Genomic DNA, 19,330 nt, shown 5'->3' on the forward strand with positions numbered 1-19,330 from the left:
CAGCCGCACCACCACATCTGCAGATTAACCCGAGACAATTGACCTTTGACCTGCTCCATCTCAGTTAAACACCACAGAGACGCAGGAGGACCAGAGGGGAATAAAGCAAGAGCATTTAAAGTATAATGAACTTAACGTTTTCATTTTGTGTCGTTCCAGTCGTGCGGTGATCGAACCATGAACCTCCACGATTATGGGATGCTGTTGCCCTGTGGGATCGACCGCTTCAGGGGGGTGGAGTTTGTGTGCTGTCCCGCCAAAGCTGAGGAGGAGGACCAGAGCTTCGAGCAGGAGGGAGACGATGGAGACGTGTGGTGGGGAGGGGCCGAGACCGACTACTCTGACAACAGGTGGGTTTGGGTCCCGGGTAGGGTTGGGTCCCAGGTGGGTTCGGGTCCCAGGTGGGTTCGGGTCCCGGGTGGGGTTGGGTCCCGGGCTTTGGTGCCTGGTTTAGACCCTGGATTATTCTGGGGTTTAGGTCCTTGGCTCAGTTCCTGGTCTTGCTTCCTGTTTAGTCTCATGGTGAGGTCAGGGTTTTGTCCCTCGACTCACCCTCGGTTAAGTCCCTGGTCTAGCTCTTGGTTCAGTCCCTGGTTTAGTTCCTGTTTCAGTCCCTGGTTTTGTTCCTGTTTCAGTCCCTGGTTTAGTTCCTGGTTTAGTCCCTAGTCTAGTTCTTGGTTCAGTCCCTGGTTTAGTTCCTGTTTCAGTCCCTGGTTTAGTTCCTGTTTCAGTCCCTGGTTTAGTCCCTGGTTAAGTTCTTGGTTCAGTACCTGGTTTAGTTCCTGGTTTAGTTCCCGTTTCAGTCCCTGGTTTAGTTCCTGGTTTAGTTCCTGTTTCAGTCCCTGGTTTAGTTCCTGGTTTAGTTCCTGTTTCAGTCCCTGGTTTAGTTCCTGGTTTAGTTCCTGTTTCAGTCCCTGGTTTAGTTCCTGTTTCAGTTCCTGGTTTAGTCCCTGGTCTAGTTCTTGGTTCAGTCTCTGGTTTAGTCCTTGGTTTAGTCCATGGTCTTGTCTCTGGTCTAGTCCTCAGAGTTGCTGAGATACAACAGGTGCTAGTTTAGTATTGGTCCTAAATGTGGTTCTGGTTTAGTCCCTGGTCTAGTTCCTGGTTAAGTTCCTGGTTTAGTCCCTGGTCTAGTTCCTTGTCTGGGAGTAGTTTACCCCCGATAGGTGAGTAGTAAAGACTAGACTAGAACAATTGATGGTCACCACAAAATTGAACAAAATAGAATTCTAATCAGTCTATATTTAGTCCTGTTGTAGACCTGGCTTCGAGCTGGTTTTGACCATCTTTAGTCCAGGAAATAGACCCCGTGTTGACCCTACACAATACAAATGCCCATTATTCTCTGAAAATGTAACGCGAAAAGAGAAATGATGAATACAAATGTTTGAATCATGGTATCATCTTATCTTGTAGCATGGTCCGTGAACCTGAACCTGAGCCAGTGGAGACCCAGCAGAAGGAGGAGCCCAAACCCTCTGTGATCGAGGAAGAAGACGACGAACAGGAAGTGGTGACTGAGGAGGACAACATGGCCGCCGCAGAGGAGGAAACCGACGAAGATGACGAGTTCGACCAAGACCAGGATGGAGACGGAGAGAATGACCAGGAAGTAGAGGTAAAGGCAAGTCCCTGGTTTAGTCCCTGCTGTAGTCCCTGGTGTAGTCCCTGGTGTAGTCCCTGGTTTAGTCCCTGGTTTAGTCCCTGGTTCAGTTCCTGGTTCTGTCCCTGGTTCAGTCCCTGTTGTAGTCCCTGGTGTAGTCCCTGATTTAGTCCCTGATTTAGTCCCTGATTCAGTCCCTGTTGTAGTCCTTGGTTTAGTCCCTGGTTCAGTCCCTGGTTCAGTCCCTGGTTCTGTCCCTGGTTCAGTCCCTGTTCAGTCCCTGGTTTAGTCCCTGGTTCAGTCCCTGGTTCAGTCCCTGGTTCAGTCCCTAGTGTAGTCCCTAGTGTAGTCCCTGGTTTAGTCCCTGGTTTATTCCCTGGTTTAGTCCCTGGTTTAGTCCCTGGTTCAGTCCCTGGTTCAGTCCCTGGTTCAGTCCCTGGTTCAGTCCCTGGTGTATTCCCTGGTTTAGTCCCTGCTTTAGTCCCTGGTTCAGTCCCTGGTTCAGTCCCTGGTTCAGTCCCTGGTTCAGTCCCTGGTGTATTCCCTGGTTTAGTCCCTGGTTCAGTCCCTGGTTCAGTCCCTGGTTCTGTCCCTGGTTCAGTCCCTGGTTTAGTCCCTGGTTCAGTCCCTGGTTCAGTCCCTGGTTCAGTCCCTGGTGTATTCCCTGGTTCAGTCCCTGGTTTAGTCCCTGGTTTAGTCCCTGGTTCAGTCCCTGGTGTATTCCCTGGTTTAGTCCCTGGTTCTGTCCCTGGTTCAGTCCCTGGTTTAGTCCCTGGTTCAGTCCCTGGTGTATTCCCTGGTTTAGTCCCTGCTTTAGTCCCTGGTTCAGTCCCTGGTTCAGTCCCTGGTTCAGTCCCTGGTGTATTCCCTGGTTTAGTCCCTGGTTTAGTCCCTGGTTCAGTCCCTGGTTCAGTCCCTGGTTCTGTCCCTGGTTCAGTCCCTGGTTCAGTCCCTGGTTCAGTCCCTGGTTCTGTCCCTGGTTCAGTCCCTGGTTTAGTCCCTGGTTCAGTCCCTGGTTCAGTCCCTGGTTTAGTCCCTGGTTTAGTCCCTGGTTCAGTCCCTGGTGTATTCCCTGGTTTAGTCCCTGGTTCAGTCCCTGGTTCAGTCCCTGGTTCAGTCCCTGGTTCAGTCCCTGGTTCTGTCCCTGGTTCAGTCCCTGGTTCAGTCCCTGGTTCAGTCCCTGGTTCTGTCCCTGGTTCAGTCCCTGGTTTAGTCCCTGGTTCAGTCCCTGGTTCAGTCCCTGGTTCAGTCCCTGGTTCTGTCCCTGGTTTAGTCCCTGGTTTAGTCCCTGGTTCAGTCCCTGGTTCTGTCCCTGGTTTAGTCCCTGGTTTAGTCCCTGGTTCAGTCCCTGGTTCAGTCCCTGGTTCAGTCCCTGGTTCTGTCCCTGGTTTAGTCCCTGGTTTAGTCCCTGGTTCAGTCCCTGGTTCAGTCCCTGGTTCTGTCCCTGGTTCTGTCCCTGGTTCAGTCCCTGGTTCAGTCCCTGGTTCAGTCCCTGGTTCTGTCCCTGGTTCAGTCCCTGGTTCTGTCCCTGGTTCAGTCCCTGGTTCAGTCCCTGGTTTAGTCCTATCCTAATATTAAACATCCGTCTCCACACACTAGGACGAAGACGACGACGACGACGACGATGAGGCAGATGAAGATTTTATTGAAAACATGGACGACGATGCGAAAACGACAAACGTTGCCATGACGACGACCACCACAACGACAACAGAGTCTGTGGAGGAGGTGGTGAAAGGTGAGTTTGGTGGATTTGAGGCAAAGAGACGGTTGCATGTCTCACACATACATTATACGTGTGTTTCTATTTACATTTTGGTCCTGGTGTAAACTTCGGTAAGTCCTGAATTAAACATGGTCTAAATGTTACGTTTTGAAGGACAAGTTTTAGTCCGAGTTTAGACTTGATGGAAGCTCTAAAGTCTCATTTTGTGCTTTAGTATTGTTCGAGAATGTGTCTTTTTATGCTGCTGCAGAGGAGCTGAAAACACGAGGATGAAGGGGACAGAGAGTGTATTTATATGAATGACTCACTAATAGACGACGCTACAAAAACAATCTTAATTTTAAGGTGTATGAAATAAGAATTGAGTCAATTTAAATAGTCAACAAGGAACAAAATATCCAGGGAACATATTACAATTAAAAGAGGATCCACTACCCTCTCGACCCCATGAAGACGCTATTGTTTTGTCTGAATGTTCCACTGCATGGCATTACATTTCCATAACAATGGAGACAAGACAAGACAAATTTACAGGTCAGATCTGCGAAGAGGTGAGCCTGTTCAAGATGAGAACGCATGTTTGTCATGAATGAAAACACCTGCAATGAAAAAGATCAGTTTAATATCATACTGTGGAACATTTCAGACAATAACATGATACTTTTTCTATTGGCAAGAGTCTGGTCGAAAGCGTTACATACACATACATATATATATATACACACAAAACGTGCTATTGCGCATTTCTCTGTTACTGCAGTGCCAAACACGACCGAACCTCATGTATTTTCATCATTAATTTCCTGCTGTCATTTCCTCAATTGTTCTCGTTTATCATGGCGGCCTTCATTTGCCACAGCTCATTAGAACGCAGTGTTTTGTTTTCAATGTTTGCTGTTCAATGGGTTTTTTAATTGAGTTTCAAGCTGCATTTGCAAAGCTCGTGATCATGTTTGGCCTCTACAATACGAACGAGCGAGCTACAGTATGTTTGGTTAAGGGCGACGTGATGGAGGCCTATTTGAACTAGCATATAGCAATAAAGCAAGTAGCATAGCATAAAGCAAGTAGCATAGCATATAGCAATAAAGCAAGTAGCATAGCATATAGCAATAAAGCAAGTAGCATAGCATATAGCAATAAAGCAAGTAGCATAGCATATAGCAATAAAGCAAGTAGCATAGCATATAGCAATAAAGCAAGTAGCATAGCATATAGCAATAAAGCAAGTAGCATAGCATATAGCAATAAAGCAAGTAGCATAGCATAAAGCAAGTAGCATAGCATATAGCAATAAAGCAAGTAGCATAGCATATAGCAATAAAGCAAGTAGCATAGCATATAGCAATAAAGCAAGTAGCATAGCATATAGCAATAAAGCAAGTAGCATAGCATATAGCAATAAAGCAAATAGCATAGCATATAGCAATAAAGCAAATAGCATAGCATATAGCAATAAAGCAAGTAGCATAGCATATAGCAATAAAGCAAGTAGCATAGCTTATAGCAATAAAGCAAGTAGCATAGCATATAGCAATAAAGCAAGTAGCATAGCATATAGCAATAAAGCAAGTAGCATAGCATATAGCAATAAAGCAAGTAGCATAGCATATAGCAATAAAGCAAATAGCATATAGCAATAAAGCAAGTAGCATAGCATATTGCAATAAAGTTATATTCAGGTATAATGGAGTTGTCCGCAAACAAATGTATAATGTACACCAACATAAATAATAGTGAGGTATTACAGTGGTATTTAGTAGCGAGTAGTTGTAATTGGGAATAATCGCAGTAGTATCAAGACTTACAGTTTTGAACATTTTAGAAAAGCATTAAATAGTATATAAGCAGGTCAGTAGCATCTGTAGCATGTAAAGGTAATAGTAGTTCTTGAGCAGGTGATACTTTCCAAAGCCTTTTTAGATTTTTCTTTGCAAATTAGCAAAAATAGTCGTATTTACAAAACGTTTTATTTGCATCACTCATCCTTGCTTTGATTTGACACCACATTTTTGCTTTCCCTTTTTCCATGTCTTTTTTTATTTTAACCATGCTTTCATTTCTCCCTGTGCGCCCGTGAACGTTGCCCCCCTAAAGACGTGTGCTGGTCGGGCGCGGAGACCGGGCCGTGCCGTGCCATGCTGCCACGCTGGTTCTTCGACCGCTCGGAGGAAAAATGTGTTCAGTTCATCTACGGCGGCTGCGGCGGCAACAGGAATAACTTTGAGTCAGAGGAGTACTGCCTGTCTGTGTGCTCCAGCGTCAGTAAGTGCTAGCACACAGAGGCTAACCACTGCAGATACTGAGTCTTCTCACCGCTCTGTGCTCCCACGGGTGGGTAAAGGGCTCCATGTTCCCACACATTTAAGGACATTCATTAAACTACCGGGAATTCATTTAATTTACAATATATTAAAAAAATCAACTGTACAATTTAGTGGAGGCAGGAGCAGGCACTTTCCAATCCTTTTATGGTTAGGACTTTGTTTTAGGGTTTTGGTAAAGGTAAGATATTCCTTTATTGTCCACACATGGGGAAATTTCATTGTTGCAACGCAGTAGATACAGAGGAAAAGGACAGATAACTTATAGGAAGTTTAAAACACACTCTTACCCCAGACATTGTTGATTCATTTCTCCCTGTGGCCCTGTTGTTGTGATTTTGGGCCTTACAAAAATAAATTGATTTGATTTGATTTGATCTTAGAACTCTTATAAACAAAACTCTTATAAACAGAAACTCCAATAGACAAAACCTCTCATTTCTTAATGAGGAATGGAGGGAAAAATAAAGATAAAATAAAATAAAAAGAGCTAGTGTAAGACAAGATAATACTAATAATAATGGTAAAATAAACACTCTATTTTCACACTATTTTCATCAGTTATATGCACATGGTTAAGTCAGTTGTGTTATGATTAAGTTTTGCATGGTAATAGTTACATTTAGGGCCTTGTCATAGGTGTTAGGGTCAAGATCAGGGCCTTGTTTTGAGATCTATTATACAAACTAAAACTGTTTGAGCTTTTAACTATGCTAGAAGAATGTTTCCTCATCAAAAGCACACATACAATTGTATTTAGCTTTATTCACACTTGAATGAATCCTTTCCCCTGTGTACTCACATTAGCACGTGGGGGTAAGCTAGCTTTTGCTTATTTCCCCATGCCTTGATCTTTCCCTCTGCTACCAGTAAGATAAGATAAGATAAGATATTCCTTTATTGTCCACACATGGGGAAATTTCATTGTTGCAACGCAGTAGATACAGAGGAAAAGGACAGATAAGTTATAGGAAGAACTCTTATAAACAAAACTCTTATAAACAAAAACTCCTATAGACAAAACCTCTCATTTCTTAATAAGGAATGGAGGGGAAAATAAAGATAAAATAAAATAAAAACAGCTAGCATAAGACAAGATAATACTAATAATAATAATGATAAAATAAACTATTTACATCAGTTATATGCACATGATTGTAACATTATTGCAGTAGTTGGAGCGCCAACACCAAATTCTTATTAGGGAACGACTGAGCGATAGTCACGTGTGCTTTGAGTAGATACATTTGATTAAGTTTCAGAACATGAGATGTCAAAGTAAAGGTGCTCAAGAAGGTGTTCGAAGCATTTGTCCTTGGCCAGAATGAAGGTGGAGGTTATGGACTTATTTTCAGAGTTATTTGTACAATGCAACAGAACAAGGCTGTGGGAACATGGCTCCTGCTGTTGTAGCATCATGTAGCATCATGTAGCATCATCTGCTTTCAAGACTAAACTCATCTCTGCTGTCGCTAACCTTCAATGTTCTTGCCCGTCCTTCTGCGGTCGTCTGGGCGTCAAGATTTAAAGGGGATTAAGCAGATTGGAATGCACAACATCAAATCAGTTGTGTTTTTAGTACATGGCGTTATTCACCCAGTCCACACCTGGTGTTCGTCCTGTAGCCACAGTCGCCCTGGGGTAAACGGATGGAAGAAAGGCTGCCAATGTGCGCATGTTACAATTCGTCAGGAAATACAAGCTTTTTTTTTTTTAATACGGTATGTGAGAATGTTGTACACATTTTGAGCCCTTCTAATATTGCTGGACTAATTAATGACGTCGTTTATTGATTGTTAATTGATTAGACTAATCAATTATTATTCTGATCTGCTTCAGGCTGGGTAACATTTCGTTGCCTTTTTCCGATAATGATATTCAGACACTATTTGCACCAGGAACGTGCTCAATTTTGCCGGTAAATGTCTGGACTGAGGTTCATGTTGGACCGTGCAACTAACCACAAACGTGCAGAAATACCTCTTTATATCCTTCGGGAGATGAGAGGTGTTTCTGTTCAATAGTATCAATTATAGACATTATACTTCTCATTTTGCACAGCTCCAAAACCATCATTTTAATATTATAAACGTTTTGCTATATTGCTTACCTCTTCTGCATTACTTTCTTGCCATTTACTAACACACTAACCAATTTCAGCTCTTGATTCCTGCATTTCCCCCCCAGCTTTTTATACTTATACATTCCTTAAATATGTGTGTGTTTGTCTCCTTTGTTGCAGTCCCCACGGCCACGCCCAGCTCTCCCGATGCAGTGGACCATTACTTAGAAACTCCAGCTGATGAGAACGAACACGCACACTTCCAAAAGGCCAAAGAGAGTCTGGAGGCCAAGCACCGCGAGAGGATGTCCCAGGTATCAATCCTGCAAATAATAATAATAATAATAATAATAATAATAGTTACCACCACCACCACCACCACCACCACCACCACCACCACCACCACCACCACCACCACCACCACCACCACCACCACCACTACTACTACTACTACTACTACTACTACTACTACTACTACTACTACTACTATAGTAATAGTAATTACTATAGTAATAGGTCGGTGTAATCCCTCATTCGTCCAGGCGTGTTCCATAGTAGAAAAAGCTTCAGTTGTAGTCATCTGGACTCTGTTAGAAAAAATAGACGTTTCGACTCTCATCCAAGAGTCATTGTCAATAACAGAATTTAGGTCGAGAACTCCGATATTAATACAGTTCTGTGGTAAGACCCGCCCATTGGGCGGAGCCTTCCTGAAGTAGAAAGAGTTGTTTGTTTCAACAGAAACTCCCCCTTGTATCTACCGAGCTAGCCTATTCAGAATCTTAATGGGCTATTAGAAACCTCTTTGTCTTTGTGAGACCCTGGCTCAACCACCCTGAGTACCTGATTAGCATCTGAATGTCATCTACCTTTCCAGGGGTTCAGTAACCCATTATAAATAACAGGAAGATTAAACCTTAGCCCTCCATTTCTGTTTAAAGAAGGTCTTTCTTTTTTAACAAAAATAGCTTCCTTAACTCCTCTTTCAAACCATCTTTTCTCCCTGCTTAAAACCTTCACATCACCGTCTTCAAACGAGTGATTAGAGGCTTCAAGATGGAGATGCACGGCGCTCTGAGGTCCTGAACTTGTATTTCTTCTGTGCTGATAAAGCCTCTTGTGTAGAGGCTGTTTCGTCTCACCTATGTACCGTTCTTTACAACTTTCTTCACTGCATTGGATCGAATAAACTACATTGCTCTGTTTTTTTTCAAACTGAGTCCAGATGATACAACTGAAGCTTTTTCTACTATGGAACACGCCTGGACGAATGAGGGATTACACCGACATATTTCCAAGAATTTTGGGCCTAAAACCTTGGATTTAGTTCGGGAACTCGAATCTGTAGCCAGGAAACTAGCAGACAACAGGAACCACTTGAGGTTCAATCTTAGATGCAGACAGAACAACATGATCCCGAAGAGCCTGCAGATCAAATCACCGGTCAGAGGACACAGAGCAGAGAAGATTTGGAGAAGGAGCCTTATGCAGATGCTCAGTGAAAGGATCCAGGAAAACAACGTCAGAATTGATAAATTGAAAGGCAGAACAGGAACTTTACAGGAGAAATTAACCAGCATACTCCCTGAAGAAGCTTTCAAAAGAGTGCTGGATTTTACACAGACAGCACAAGAAGCACAGCACAGGAAGAGCAAAGAACGCCAAATCAAGAAGTTCAACATTCTTTTGAACAAAAAGAATGCAGGTGAGGTCGAGCTAGACATTAGGACTGAGACAGACAAATTAGCGACCAGCAAAAACAATTGGATTAAGAACCTATCAGATCGTGTTCTGACACAGGCAGAAAAGGAGGTGCTCTCTAAAGGGCTCAACTTTTCTGTCACCTCTAAACACATCCCTACAGAGGACTACATCACAGCCACTGAAACTGCAATTAGAAACAACAAAATGTCTGAATCGGAGGCTGCAGACCTGAGGTTACGTGTCACAGCGACTCTGAAGAGTGCCAAACCACCTCCTTCAAATATCACAGCTGAAGAGAGTAAAGCACTTTCAGCACTGGAAAAAGATCATAGCATCAACATCCTCCCAGCAGACAAGGGACGTTGCACTGTGATTCTCAACGCAGCTGATTACGAAGCCAAAGTCCACACCCTCCTCGAGGACACGACCACATACGAGCGCTTGAAAAGAGATCCGACCAGTGGTTACAAGAAGAAAGTGATAGACTGTTTACAAAGGCTGGAAAAAGAGGAAGCGATAGACCGGCCTCTGTATTACAGACTGTATCCTGGGGAAGCCATGCCTTGCATTTATGGCCTTCCAAAAATACACAAAAAGGAGGTTCCACTCAGACCCATAGTGTGCAGCACAGATTCCATCACTTACAATGTGGCCAAGCATTTAACAACTATATTGGCTCCGCTTGTGGGGAATTCGGAACATCATGTGGAAAACACGCACAACTTTGTGGATAAAGTGAAACATCTCCAACTGGACCCAGATGACCTCATGGTTTCATATGATGTTGTGTCCCTGTTCACCTGCATCCCGACCTCTGATGCAGTAGCAGCAGTGAGGATCAGACTGCAGGAAGACACCACCCTACAGGAAAGGACCAAACTGACACCTGAACACATATGTAAACTGTTGGACATCTGTCTGAACACCACTTACTTTCAATTCCGGGGACAATTTTACAGACAGATTCATGGCTGTGCCATGGGCTCGCCCGTCTCTCCCATAGTGGCCAACCTGTACATGGAGCACTTTGAGAAGAAGGCACTGTCCTCATTCTCAGGCATAGCTCCAAAACTGTGGCTCCGCTATGTCGATGATACTTTTGTAACAATCAAGAAACAAGAGCTGGAAACCTTCTCTGATCACATCAATGCTGTGGACCCACATATCAGGTTTACAAGAGAAGACGCTAAGGAGAATCGCTTGGCCTTTCTTGATTGTTCCACGATCAGAGGAGAGGACGGGAAACTCCAAATAGAAGTATATAGGAAACCTACACACACGGACCAGTATCTGCTCTTTGGTTCCAACCACCCACTACAGCACAAGCTGGGGGTGATCAGAACCTTACAACACAGAGCTCAAGGTGTGCCCACCAGCTCAGAGGGCAAGAAGAAAGAGGAAAAACATGTCCGAAATGCCCTTTCAGCCTGTGGTTACCCCGCTTGGGCTCTCAACAGAGTGAAGAGAACCAAGAAGCAGGACAAAAGGGAAACTGAACAGAGAAGGAAGGGTGTTTCTATCCCTTATGTGTCTGGCCTGTCGGAAAAATTGCAGAGAATTTTTAGACAACACGAAGTCCCTGTTTATTTTAAACCAGGAAACACTTTAAGACAAAAACTGGTTCACCCAAAGGACAAGTTGCCGACTCAAAAACAGAGCAATGTAGTTTATTCGATCCAATGCAGTGAAGAAAGTTGTAAAGAACGGTACATAGGTGAGACGAAACAGCCTCTACACAAGAGGCTTTATCAGCACAGAAGAAATACAAGTTCAGGACCACAGAGTGCCGTGCATCTCCATCTTGAAGCCTCTAATCACTCGTTTGAAGACGGTGAGGTGAAGGTTTTAAGCAGGGAGAAAAGATGGTTTGAAAGAGGAGTCAAGGAAGCTATTTTTGTTAAAAAAGAAAGACCTTCTTTAAACAGAAATGGAGGGCTAAGGTTTAATCTTCCTGTTATTTATAATGGGATTCTGAACCCCTGGAAAGGTAGAGGACATTCAGATGCTAATCAGGTACTCAGGGTGGTTGAGCCAGGGTCTCACAAAGACAAAGAGGTTTCTAATAGCCCATTAAGATTCTGAATAGGCTAGCTCGGTAGATACAAGGGGGAGTTTCTGTTGAAACAAACAACTCTTTCTACTTCAGGAAGGCTCCTCCCAATGGGCGGGTCTTACCACAGAACTGTATTAATATCGGAGTTCTCGACCTAAATTCTGTTATTGACAATGACTCTTGGATGAGTCGAAACGTCTATTTTTTCAAACTGAGTCCAGATGATACAACTGAAGCTTTTTCTACTAAGTAATAGTAATAATAATAATAGTTATTACTACTACTACTACTACTACTACTACTACTACTACTACTACTACTACTACTACTACTACTACTACTACTACTACTACTACTACTACTACTACTACTACTACTACTACTACTACTACTACTACTACTACTACTACTACTACTACTACTACTACTACTACTACTACTACTACTACTATTACTATTACTATTACTATTATTATTATTACTACTACTACTACCACCATCTCTACTGCTGTCACTACTGCCACACTAACGGTTGAAAGGCCTTTTGTTTAATGGAGGTCCTGAGGTAACTAAACCTCCCTGTATCGCCACGAGCTGCAGTTTAGACTCTACAAAGACATAATTGGATTAGTTTATCAGTTCAGATTTCAGTCTTCTCTCAAATATTAATGCTCCCAGACTGATTAAAACAAATCTAATTAGTCGTTTCCATCCACAGGTGATGAGGGAGTGGGAAGAGGCTGAAAGAGATGCCAAGAACTTGCCTCGTGCCGATAAGAAAGCTGTGATTCAGGTAAGGTTTGGACCAGGTTTGAACCAAGACTGACCTAGAACTAAATAATGACTAAAAGGAGAACTAAACCAGGACTAAACCAGCATTTAAGGGCTTACTGCATACCAGGAACATGACCTAAAAGTGCTAAACCTGTGCTAAACCAAAACTAATGCAGCTCAGATCGATACTGAACACAACACTCTGCACTTAACCACTGAACCACCGATTAACCCTGGACTAAACCAGGACTTAAACCAAGACCTAAACTAGACCCAAACCAGTACTAAAACTCGAACCTAAACCAGGACTCCAAACCATAACTCAAACCAGGTCTGAACTAAGTCAACCAGGACTAAATAAGAGATAAGAGAACCATTTATACACAAAGATTACCATTGACTTGACTTGGACTGAACCAGGACTAAAACCAGAACCTACTGTACATTCCCAGCGTTTCCAGGAGAAGGTGGAGGCGCTGGAGCAGGAGGCGGCGAGCGAGCGACAGCAGCTGGTGGAGACGCACATGGCTCGGGTGGAGGCTTTGCTCAACGACAGGAGACGACTGGCCTTAGAGAGCTACCTGACGGCACTGCAGCAGGACCCGCCCAGGGTACGCATCAGTTTACATCTCATTTCAAGGGTGGACATGATGTAACTTTAAAAGGAGCAGATAGACGCGTAAGTCTTATAGTCCACTTCATTTAATCTGTGCCAAAGTGGATATTAACTCTAGTGAGATCAGGACAAACTGATTCAGAGTTCATCAGAGAGTGAACACGCCCTAAATGTATAAGATCCACGCATCAAACGTCAAGAGCCCAAACTTATTCAAGCTTTAATTATAGACATTGCATCCACACCATCAGAATTGAGACTAACCTGAGATTATCTTATCTTATCTTATCTTATCTTAAACCTGAAACTAAACTGAGATCACAAATGGACTGGGACCGGAACAGGACCAAACCAATTCACCCTGGAGAGACAAAGAGACCACGAGAATGGACTGTTTAGCAGTTTTATTCGAGAGTTATTTGGCGCTCAGACCCCGGCGGAAGACGTTGCAATCATGGGCACTCCATGATCTATTTGTATTAGATGTCTCCCCCCGGAGCCTGGAGACTGGTGGTGGTAGATGTGAAGAGGAGGTAGAGGATGAGGGGAATGCAGAGGAGGAGCTGGGGAGGTGGTGGGTCGCAGTACGGTTTGAGCGGCCGAGCCATCTGCCTGAGCGCTTAAATGCAACCGCCTGGTGCTGATTGGGAGCAGAGGAGGATTCACTGAGAGCGTTGATTGGGGATGAGGAGCAGGTGTATAGGGGCCATGGTACAGACGCCCCCTGACCTTTCACCCTCCTTCTTGGCCGGGAAAAACTGCATAACCTCTTTGGGATAAGCGCAGAAACCTGGGAGAGTCCATGGTGAAGGAGGGATCTGACTCTCACAGACGGACAGGCCACGCCCGCTTGAGTGAGATGATGGCGCTGGGTAGAGGGGTCCTTCCATGGAGGCCTTGATGTAGATGGATGGAGTTAGGTCTTCCAGGCTGAATTTACGCAGGCTTCATGTGTGAATGCAGGTTATGAAACATGATTGAACATATGATGCAGGATTTGCCTTCACACTTGCGCTCGACTTCCTTTGCTGTGGCGTCTCATCTTGAACTAAACCTACAGTTTGTATTGAAACATCACGTGATTTACCATCATTAGGATTTGGCATCAGCGTTCCATTTACTGGCAGGAGAGGGCATTACCGTGGTGAAACAAACAAAAGCCGGCTTACCCCATCATGGTGAAAAAAAGAAAAAGCATGCAGTTGAACCAGTAATTAAAGGGATTTGACGGCAGAAGTGCTCAGAAGGAGTTTGGAGATGATTTATGCTCAGAATGATCTCTCTGTAGATTTATACAGTTCAATATCAGTCTGGTCACAATCAAGGACAAGCATGGACCATCGATATCAAAACAATGATGTCTATTTTCGAGAAAAAAAGACAAATATCACAGGGACTTAAAGGCATTTCAGATTTCTGCAGAATCAATGAACGAAACATAAAGCGCTGTTAATCTGAGGTCACAAATGTAAGTGTTTTCTGAGGCTTAGAGAGGCGACCTCATAAACAGGATTAATGAAGCTAAATACAACTGTATGTGATGAGGGGACAGTCATATAACATGGTACGTGTCCTTTGATAGGTTATAGGATATCCGAGGATGGGAGGGCATCTGAAACAAAGCTGTATAGACTATTTAAGCCAGGAGCGTCCAATCTTTTCTCACTGAGGGCCGCATTTTGAAACTTTTATGGAGCAGAGGGCCAGAGACGAGCCGACAGTGAAGTGAACCTTTAGAAATAATGCACTTGACATAGTTTCAATGAGCCGCGCCTTTAACACGGCGTGGAACATTCATATTCGGTTGGTATAACAGAAACATGTTTGCATTTTTGTTGTTTGGGCCAACTGCCCCGGACCACAGTCTGGACACCTCTGATTTGCAGCTGATATAATGGATGTGTTTTGTCTGGTCTCAGCCTCGTCACGTGTTCAGCCTGTTGAGGAAGTACGTGCGCGCTGAGCAGAAGGACCGACAGCACACTCTGAAACACTTTGAACATGTCAGGATGGTGGACCCCAAGAAGGCGGCGCAGATCAGACCACAGGTACAACACAGCTCATGGTGGGGCGCATCACCGCATCCACGTCGACTCCGTGGAAAAGGCTTGATGCTGATTTTAACACCACGATGACTATAACTATAACAATAACTCTTTAGTCTATGAAACAGAATTTACAAAAAACATTCAACAAAGGTCAAATTTTGTCTGGTTTGTGGGATTGTACGTGTAACCTGGTATTGTCAGGTTTAGGTCCATAAAGCTGCTCTGAAGGTGTCGTAAGATCATTTAATGAACATGAACGCCACTGCACAGAACGCCACTGCACAGAACGCCACTGCACAGAACGCCACTGCACAGAACGCCACTGCACAGAACGCCACTGCACATGAACACCACTGCACAGAACGCCACTGCACATGAACGCCACTGCACAGAACGCCACTGCACAGAACGCCACTGCACAGAACGCCACTGCACATGAACGCCACTGCACAGAACGCCACTGCACATGAACGCCACTGCACAGAACGCCACTGCACATGAACGCCACTGAACAGAACGCCACTGCACAGAACGCCACTGCACAGAACGCCACTGCACATGAACGCCACTGCACATGAACGCCACTGCACATGAACGCCACTGCACATGAACGCCACTGCACATGAACGCCACTGAACAGAACGCCACTGCACAGAACGCCACTGCACAGAACGCCACTGCACATGAACGCCACTGCACAGAACGCCACTGCACAGAACGCCACTGCACATGAACACCACTGCACAGAACGCCACTGCACATGAACGCCACTGCACAGAACGCCACTGCACAGAACGCCACTGCACATGAACGCCACTGCACAGAACGCCACTGCACAGAACGCCACTGCACATGAACGCCACTGCACAGAACGCCACTGCACAGAACGCCACTGCACATGAACGCCACTGCACATGAACGCCACTGCACATGAACGCCACTGCACATGAACGCCACTGAACAGAACGCCACTGCACAGAACGCCACTGCACAGAACGCCACTGCACATGAACGCCACTGCACAGAACGCCACTGCACAGAACGCCACTGCACATGAACACCACTGCACAGAACGCCACTGCACATGAACGCCACTGCACAGAACGCCACTGCACAGAACGCCACTGCACATGAACGCCACTGCACAGAACGCCACTGCACAGAACGCCACTGCACATGAACGCCACTGCACAGAACGCCACTGCACAGAACGCCACTGCACATGAACGCCACTGAACAGAACGCCACTGCACAGAACGCCACTGCACAGAACGCCACTGCACATGAACGCCACTGCACATGAACGCCACTGCACATGAACGCCACTGCACATGAACGCCACTGCACATGAACGCCACTGAACAGAACGCCACTGCACAGAACGCCACTGCACAGAACGCCACTGCACATGAACGCCACTGCACATGAACGCCACTGCACATGAACGCCACTGCACAGAACGCCACTGCACATGAACGCCACTGCACATGAACGCCACTGCACATGAACGCCACTGCACAGAACGCCACTGCACAGAACGCCACTGCACATGAACGCCACTGCACATGAACGCCACTGCACATGAACGCCACTGCACAGAACGCCACTGCACAGAACGCCACTGGACAGAACGCCACTGCACATGAACGCCACTGCACATGAACGCCACTGCACAGAACGCCACTGCACAGAACGCCACTGCACAGAACGCCACTGCACAGAACGCCACTGGACAGAACTACACTGCACATGAACGCCACTGCACATGAACGCCACTGCACATGAACGCCACTGCACAGAACGCCACTGCACATGAACGCCACTGCACATGAACGCCACTGCACATGAACGCCACTGCACAGAACGCCACTGCACAGAACGCCACTGGACAGAACTACACTGCACATGAACGCCACTGCACATGAACGCCACTGCACAGAACGCCACTGCACATGAACGCCACTGCACATGAACGCCACTGCACATGAACGCCACTGCACATGAACGCCACTGCACATGAACGCCACTGCACATGAACAAAACAGAACGCCTGGCGCGATCTGAGCCAGGCGTCCTGACGTTGAAGAGTGTTTTCCGTGCAAATAGAGTGATTGGTTCTTCCTCGACGCGCAGGTCCTGACCCACCTGCGAGTGATCGAGGAGAGGATGAACCAGTCCCTGGGTCTGCTCTACAAAGTGCCCGGAGTGGCCGACGACATCCAGGACCAAGTCGGTGAGTCTCTGAACATGAACAAGATGAGAGAGGGACAGTTACAGCATTTTCTGGACTACAAGTCGCTCCCAAGTATGTCAAAAAGTGTATAATAGAGTAGAAAAAACATATATAAGTCACACTGGAGTATAAGTCACATTTTTGGAGACATTTATTTTATATAATCCAAGACCAAGAACAGACATTTCATCTTGAAATGTAATATATATAAATAATAACAGATTAAAGAACATGATGAATATGCTAACGCTAACACCTTCAGCTAGATGACGTATGCTAACGCTAACACCTTCAGCTACATAACGTATGCTAACGCTAACACCTTCAGCTACATGAGGCACAGACAGAACTGTGGTAAGTGTCTGGTATGTTAACGTAACATATGAACAGTTATTCAGATAACTATAGCATAAAGAACATGCTAACAAGTTTACCAAAGCATCAGTTTTACCCCAAATCACTAAATCCATTGAATTCTTCTTCCTCTGTGTCACTTCTGAACAACTCCACAAACTCTGGAGGAAGAGGAAGTGCAGATTCTTCTTCTGCGTCGTTCAGAGCCTAGAGCGCCCTCTTGTGGTTACCAGTGTGAAAATAACAAACGATATCACATAATATACGCCGCTCCGGCCAAACAATGAAAAACGGTGCGAATTATCTCCATGGCAACCAACCAACGCCACCAGGTCAAGTATTCTTTTCATTGAATAAATGCCAGAAGGATCCAATTCAATGCCAAAAGAAGGGGCCCGAAAAGTGACATAGTGTACGTTTAAACAGGCTACATAGTGTACCTTTAAACAAGCTACAAAGTGTACCTTTAAACAAGCTACATAGTGTACCTTTAAACAAGCTACATAGTGTACCTTTAAACAAGCGACATAGTGTACCTTTAAACAAGCTACAAAGTGTACCTTTAAACAAGCTACAAAGTGTACAACTACGAAAAGTCTGAGGAATAAAGTCTGGCGGTAATGCAACAATTGGATGCCAACCGCCATAAAACAACAACAACAACAAGCTACATAGTGCACCTTTAAACAAGCTACATAGTGTACATTTAAACAAGCTACATAGTGCACCTTTAAACAAGCTACATAGTGTACATTTAAACAAGCTACATAGTGCACCTTTAAAAAAGGTACATAGTGTACATTTAAACAAGCTACATAGTGCACCTTTAAACAAGCTACATAGTGCACCTTTAAACAAGCTACATAGTGTACATTTAAACAAGCTACATAGTGCACCTTTAAACAAGCTACATAGTGCACATTTAAACAAGCTACATAGTGTACATTTAAACAAGCTACATAGTGTACATTTAAACAAGCTACATAGTGCACCTTTAAAAAAGGTACATAGTGTACATTTAAACAAGCTACATAGTGCACCTTTAAACAAGCTACATAGTGCACCTTTAAACAAGCTACATAGTGCACCTTTAAACAAGCTACATAGTGTACATTTAAACAAGCTACATAGTGCACCTTTAAACAAGCTACATAGTGTACATTTAAACAAGCTACATAGTGCACCTTTAAACAAGCTACATAGTGTACATTTAAACAAGCTACATAGTGCACCTTTAAACAAGCTACATCGTGCACATTTAAACAAGCTACATAGTGTACATTTAAACAAGCTACATAGTGTACATTTAAACAAGCTACATAGTGTACATTTAAACAAGCTACATAGTGCACCTTTAAACAGGACTAAAACATTGTCATTTTTCAAAGTAGAAACACATTTAAATGGCTGAGATTGTTCCGTTTGTCCTGTTACTTTCTAATCTCTCTCTCTTCCACTCTTTAGCCGGCAGCTCCATTCTGAACGCTCTCAGTTCTTCTCCTCCTCGCCTCGCTTCTTCTTCTCCTCCACTCCCTCTGTTCTGGTTCTCTCTCTCGCCCGTCCCTATCTCCACTCCACGTCTTCTTTCCCTCTCTCTCTCGTTTTCCTTACATTTTCACATTCACAGTAGACTTTAGCTTACATTGAACTCCTCGTGCGTCACCGCTCCATCTGTCGCAGTCTGTGCTGCTTCTACAAACACGCAAAGATCAAATACGGAGCAAATTGAAAAATGTTATTGCTCCGCGAAGACTTTAATAAAATATAAAAATAATAATAATAAATCCACCCACTGCGATGAACCAGGCACAGTGTGAGTCATACCGTTTGGAG

General features: G+C 44.6%; 1 protein-coding gene across 4 annotated transcripts in view; it reads left to right on the forward strand.

The window, feature by feature from the left end:
- Positions 1–19,330, forward strand: part of appa (amyloid beta (A4) precursor protein a) — a 59,039-nt gene that overhangs the window by 32,878 nt on the left and 6,831 nt on the right. For 2 of the 4 annotated variants that reach the window (XM_072443302.1, XM_072443386.1), the window contains exons 5-13: positions 160–350; positions 1,417–1,618; positions 3,203–3,341; positions 5,427–5,594; positions 7,896–8,029; positions 12,191–12,265; positions 12,699–12,857; positions 14,782–14,910; positions 17,044–17,143. In XM_072443302.1, coding sequence (XP_072299403.1) covers positions 160–350; positions 1,417–1,618; positions 3,203–3,341; positions 5,427–5,594; positions 7,896–8,029; positions 12,191–12,265; positions 12,699–12,857; positions 14,782–14,910; positions 17,044–17,143 — 1,297 coding nt within the window. The remainder of the gene's footprint in view (positions 1–159; positions 351–1,416; positions 1,619–3,202; positions 3,342–5,426; positions 5,595–7,895; positions 8,030–12,190; positions 12,266–12,698; positions 12,858–14,781; positions 14,911–17,043; positions 17,144–19,330) is intronic. The other 2 variants (XM_072443469.1, XM_072443553.1) reach the window with 1 other exon arrangement.

Source organism: Eucyclogobius newberryi, unplaced genomic scaffold (assembly GCF_026437365.1).
Source record: "Eucyclogobius newberryi isolate DKJ021-1_F unplaced genomic scaffold, fEucNew1.0.hap1 SCAF_1, whole genome shotgun sequence".
In the NCBI taxonomy this organism is placed as follows: domain Eukaryota; kingdom Metazoa; phylum Chordata; class Actinopteri; order Gobiiformes; family Gobiidae; genus Eucyclogobius; species Eucyclogobius newberryi.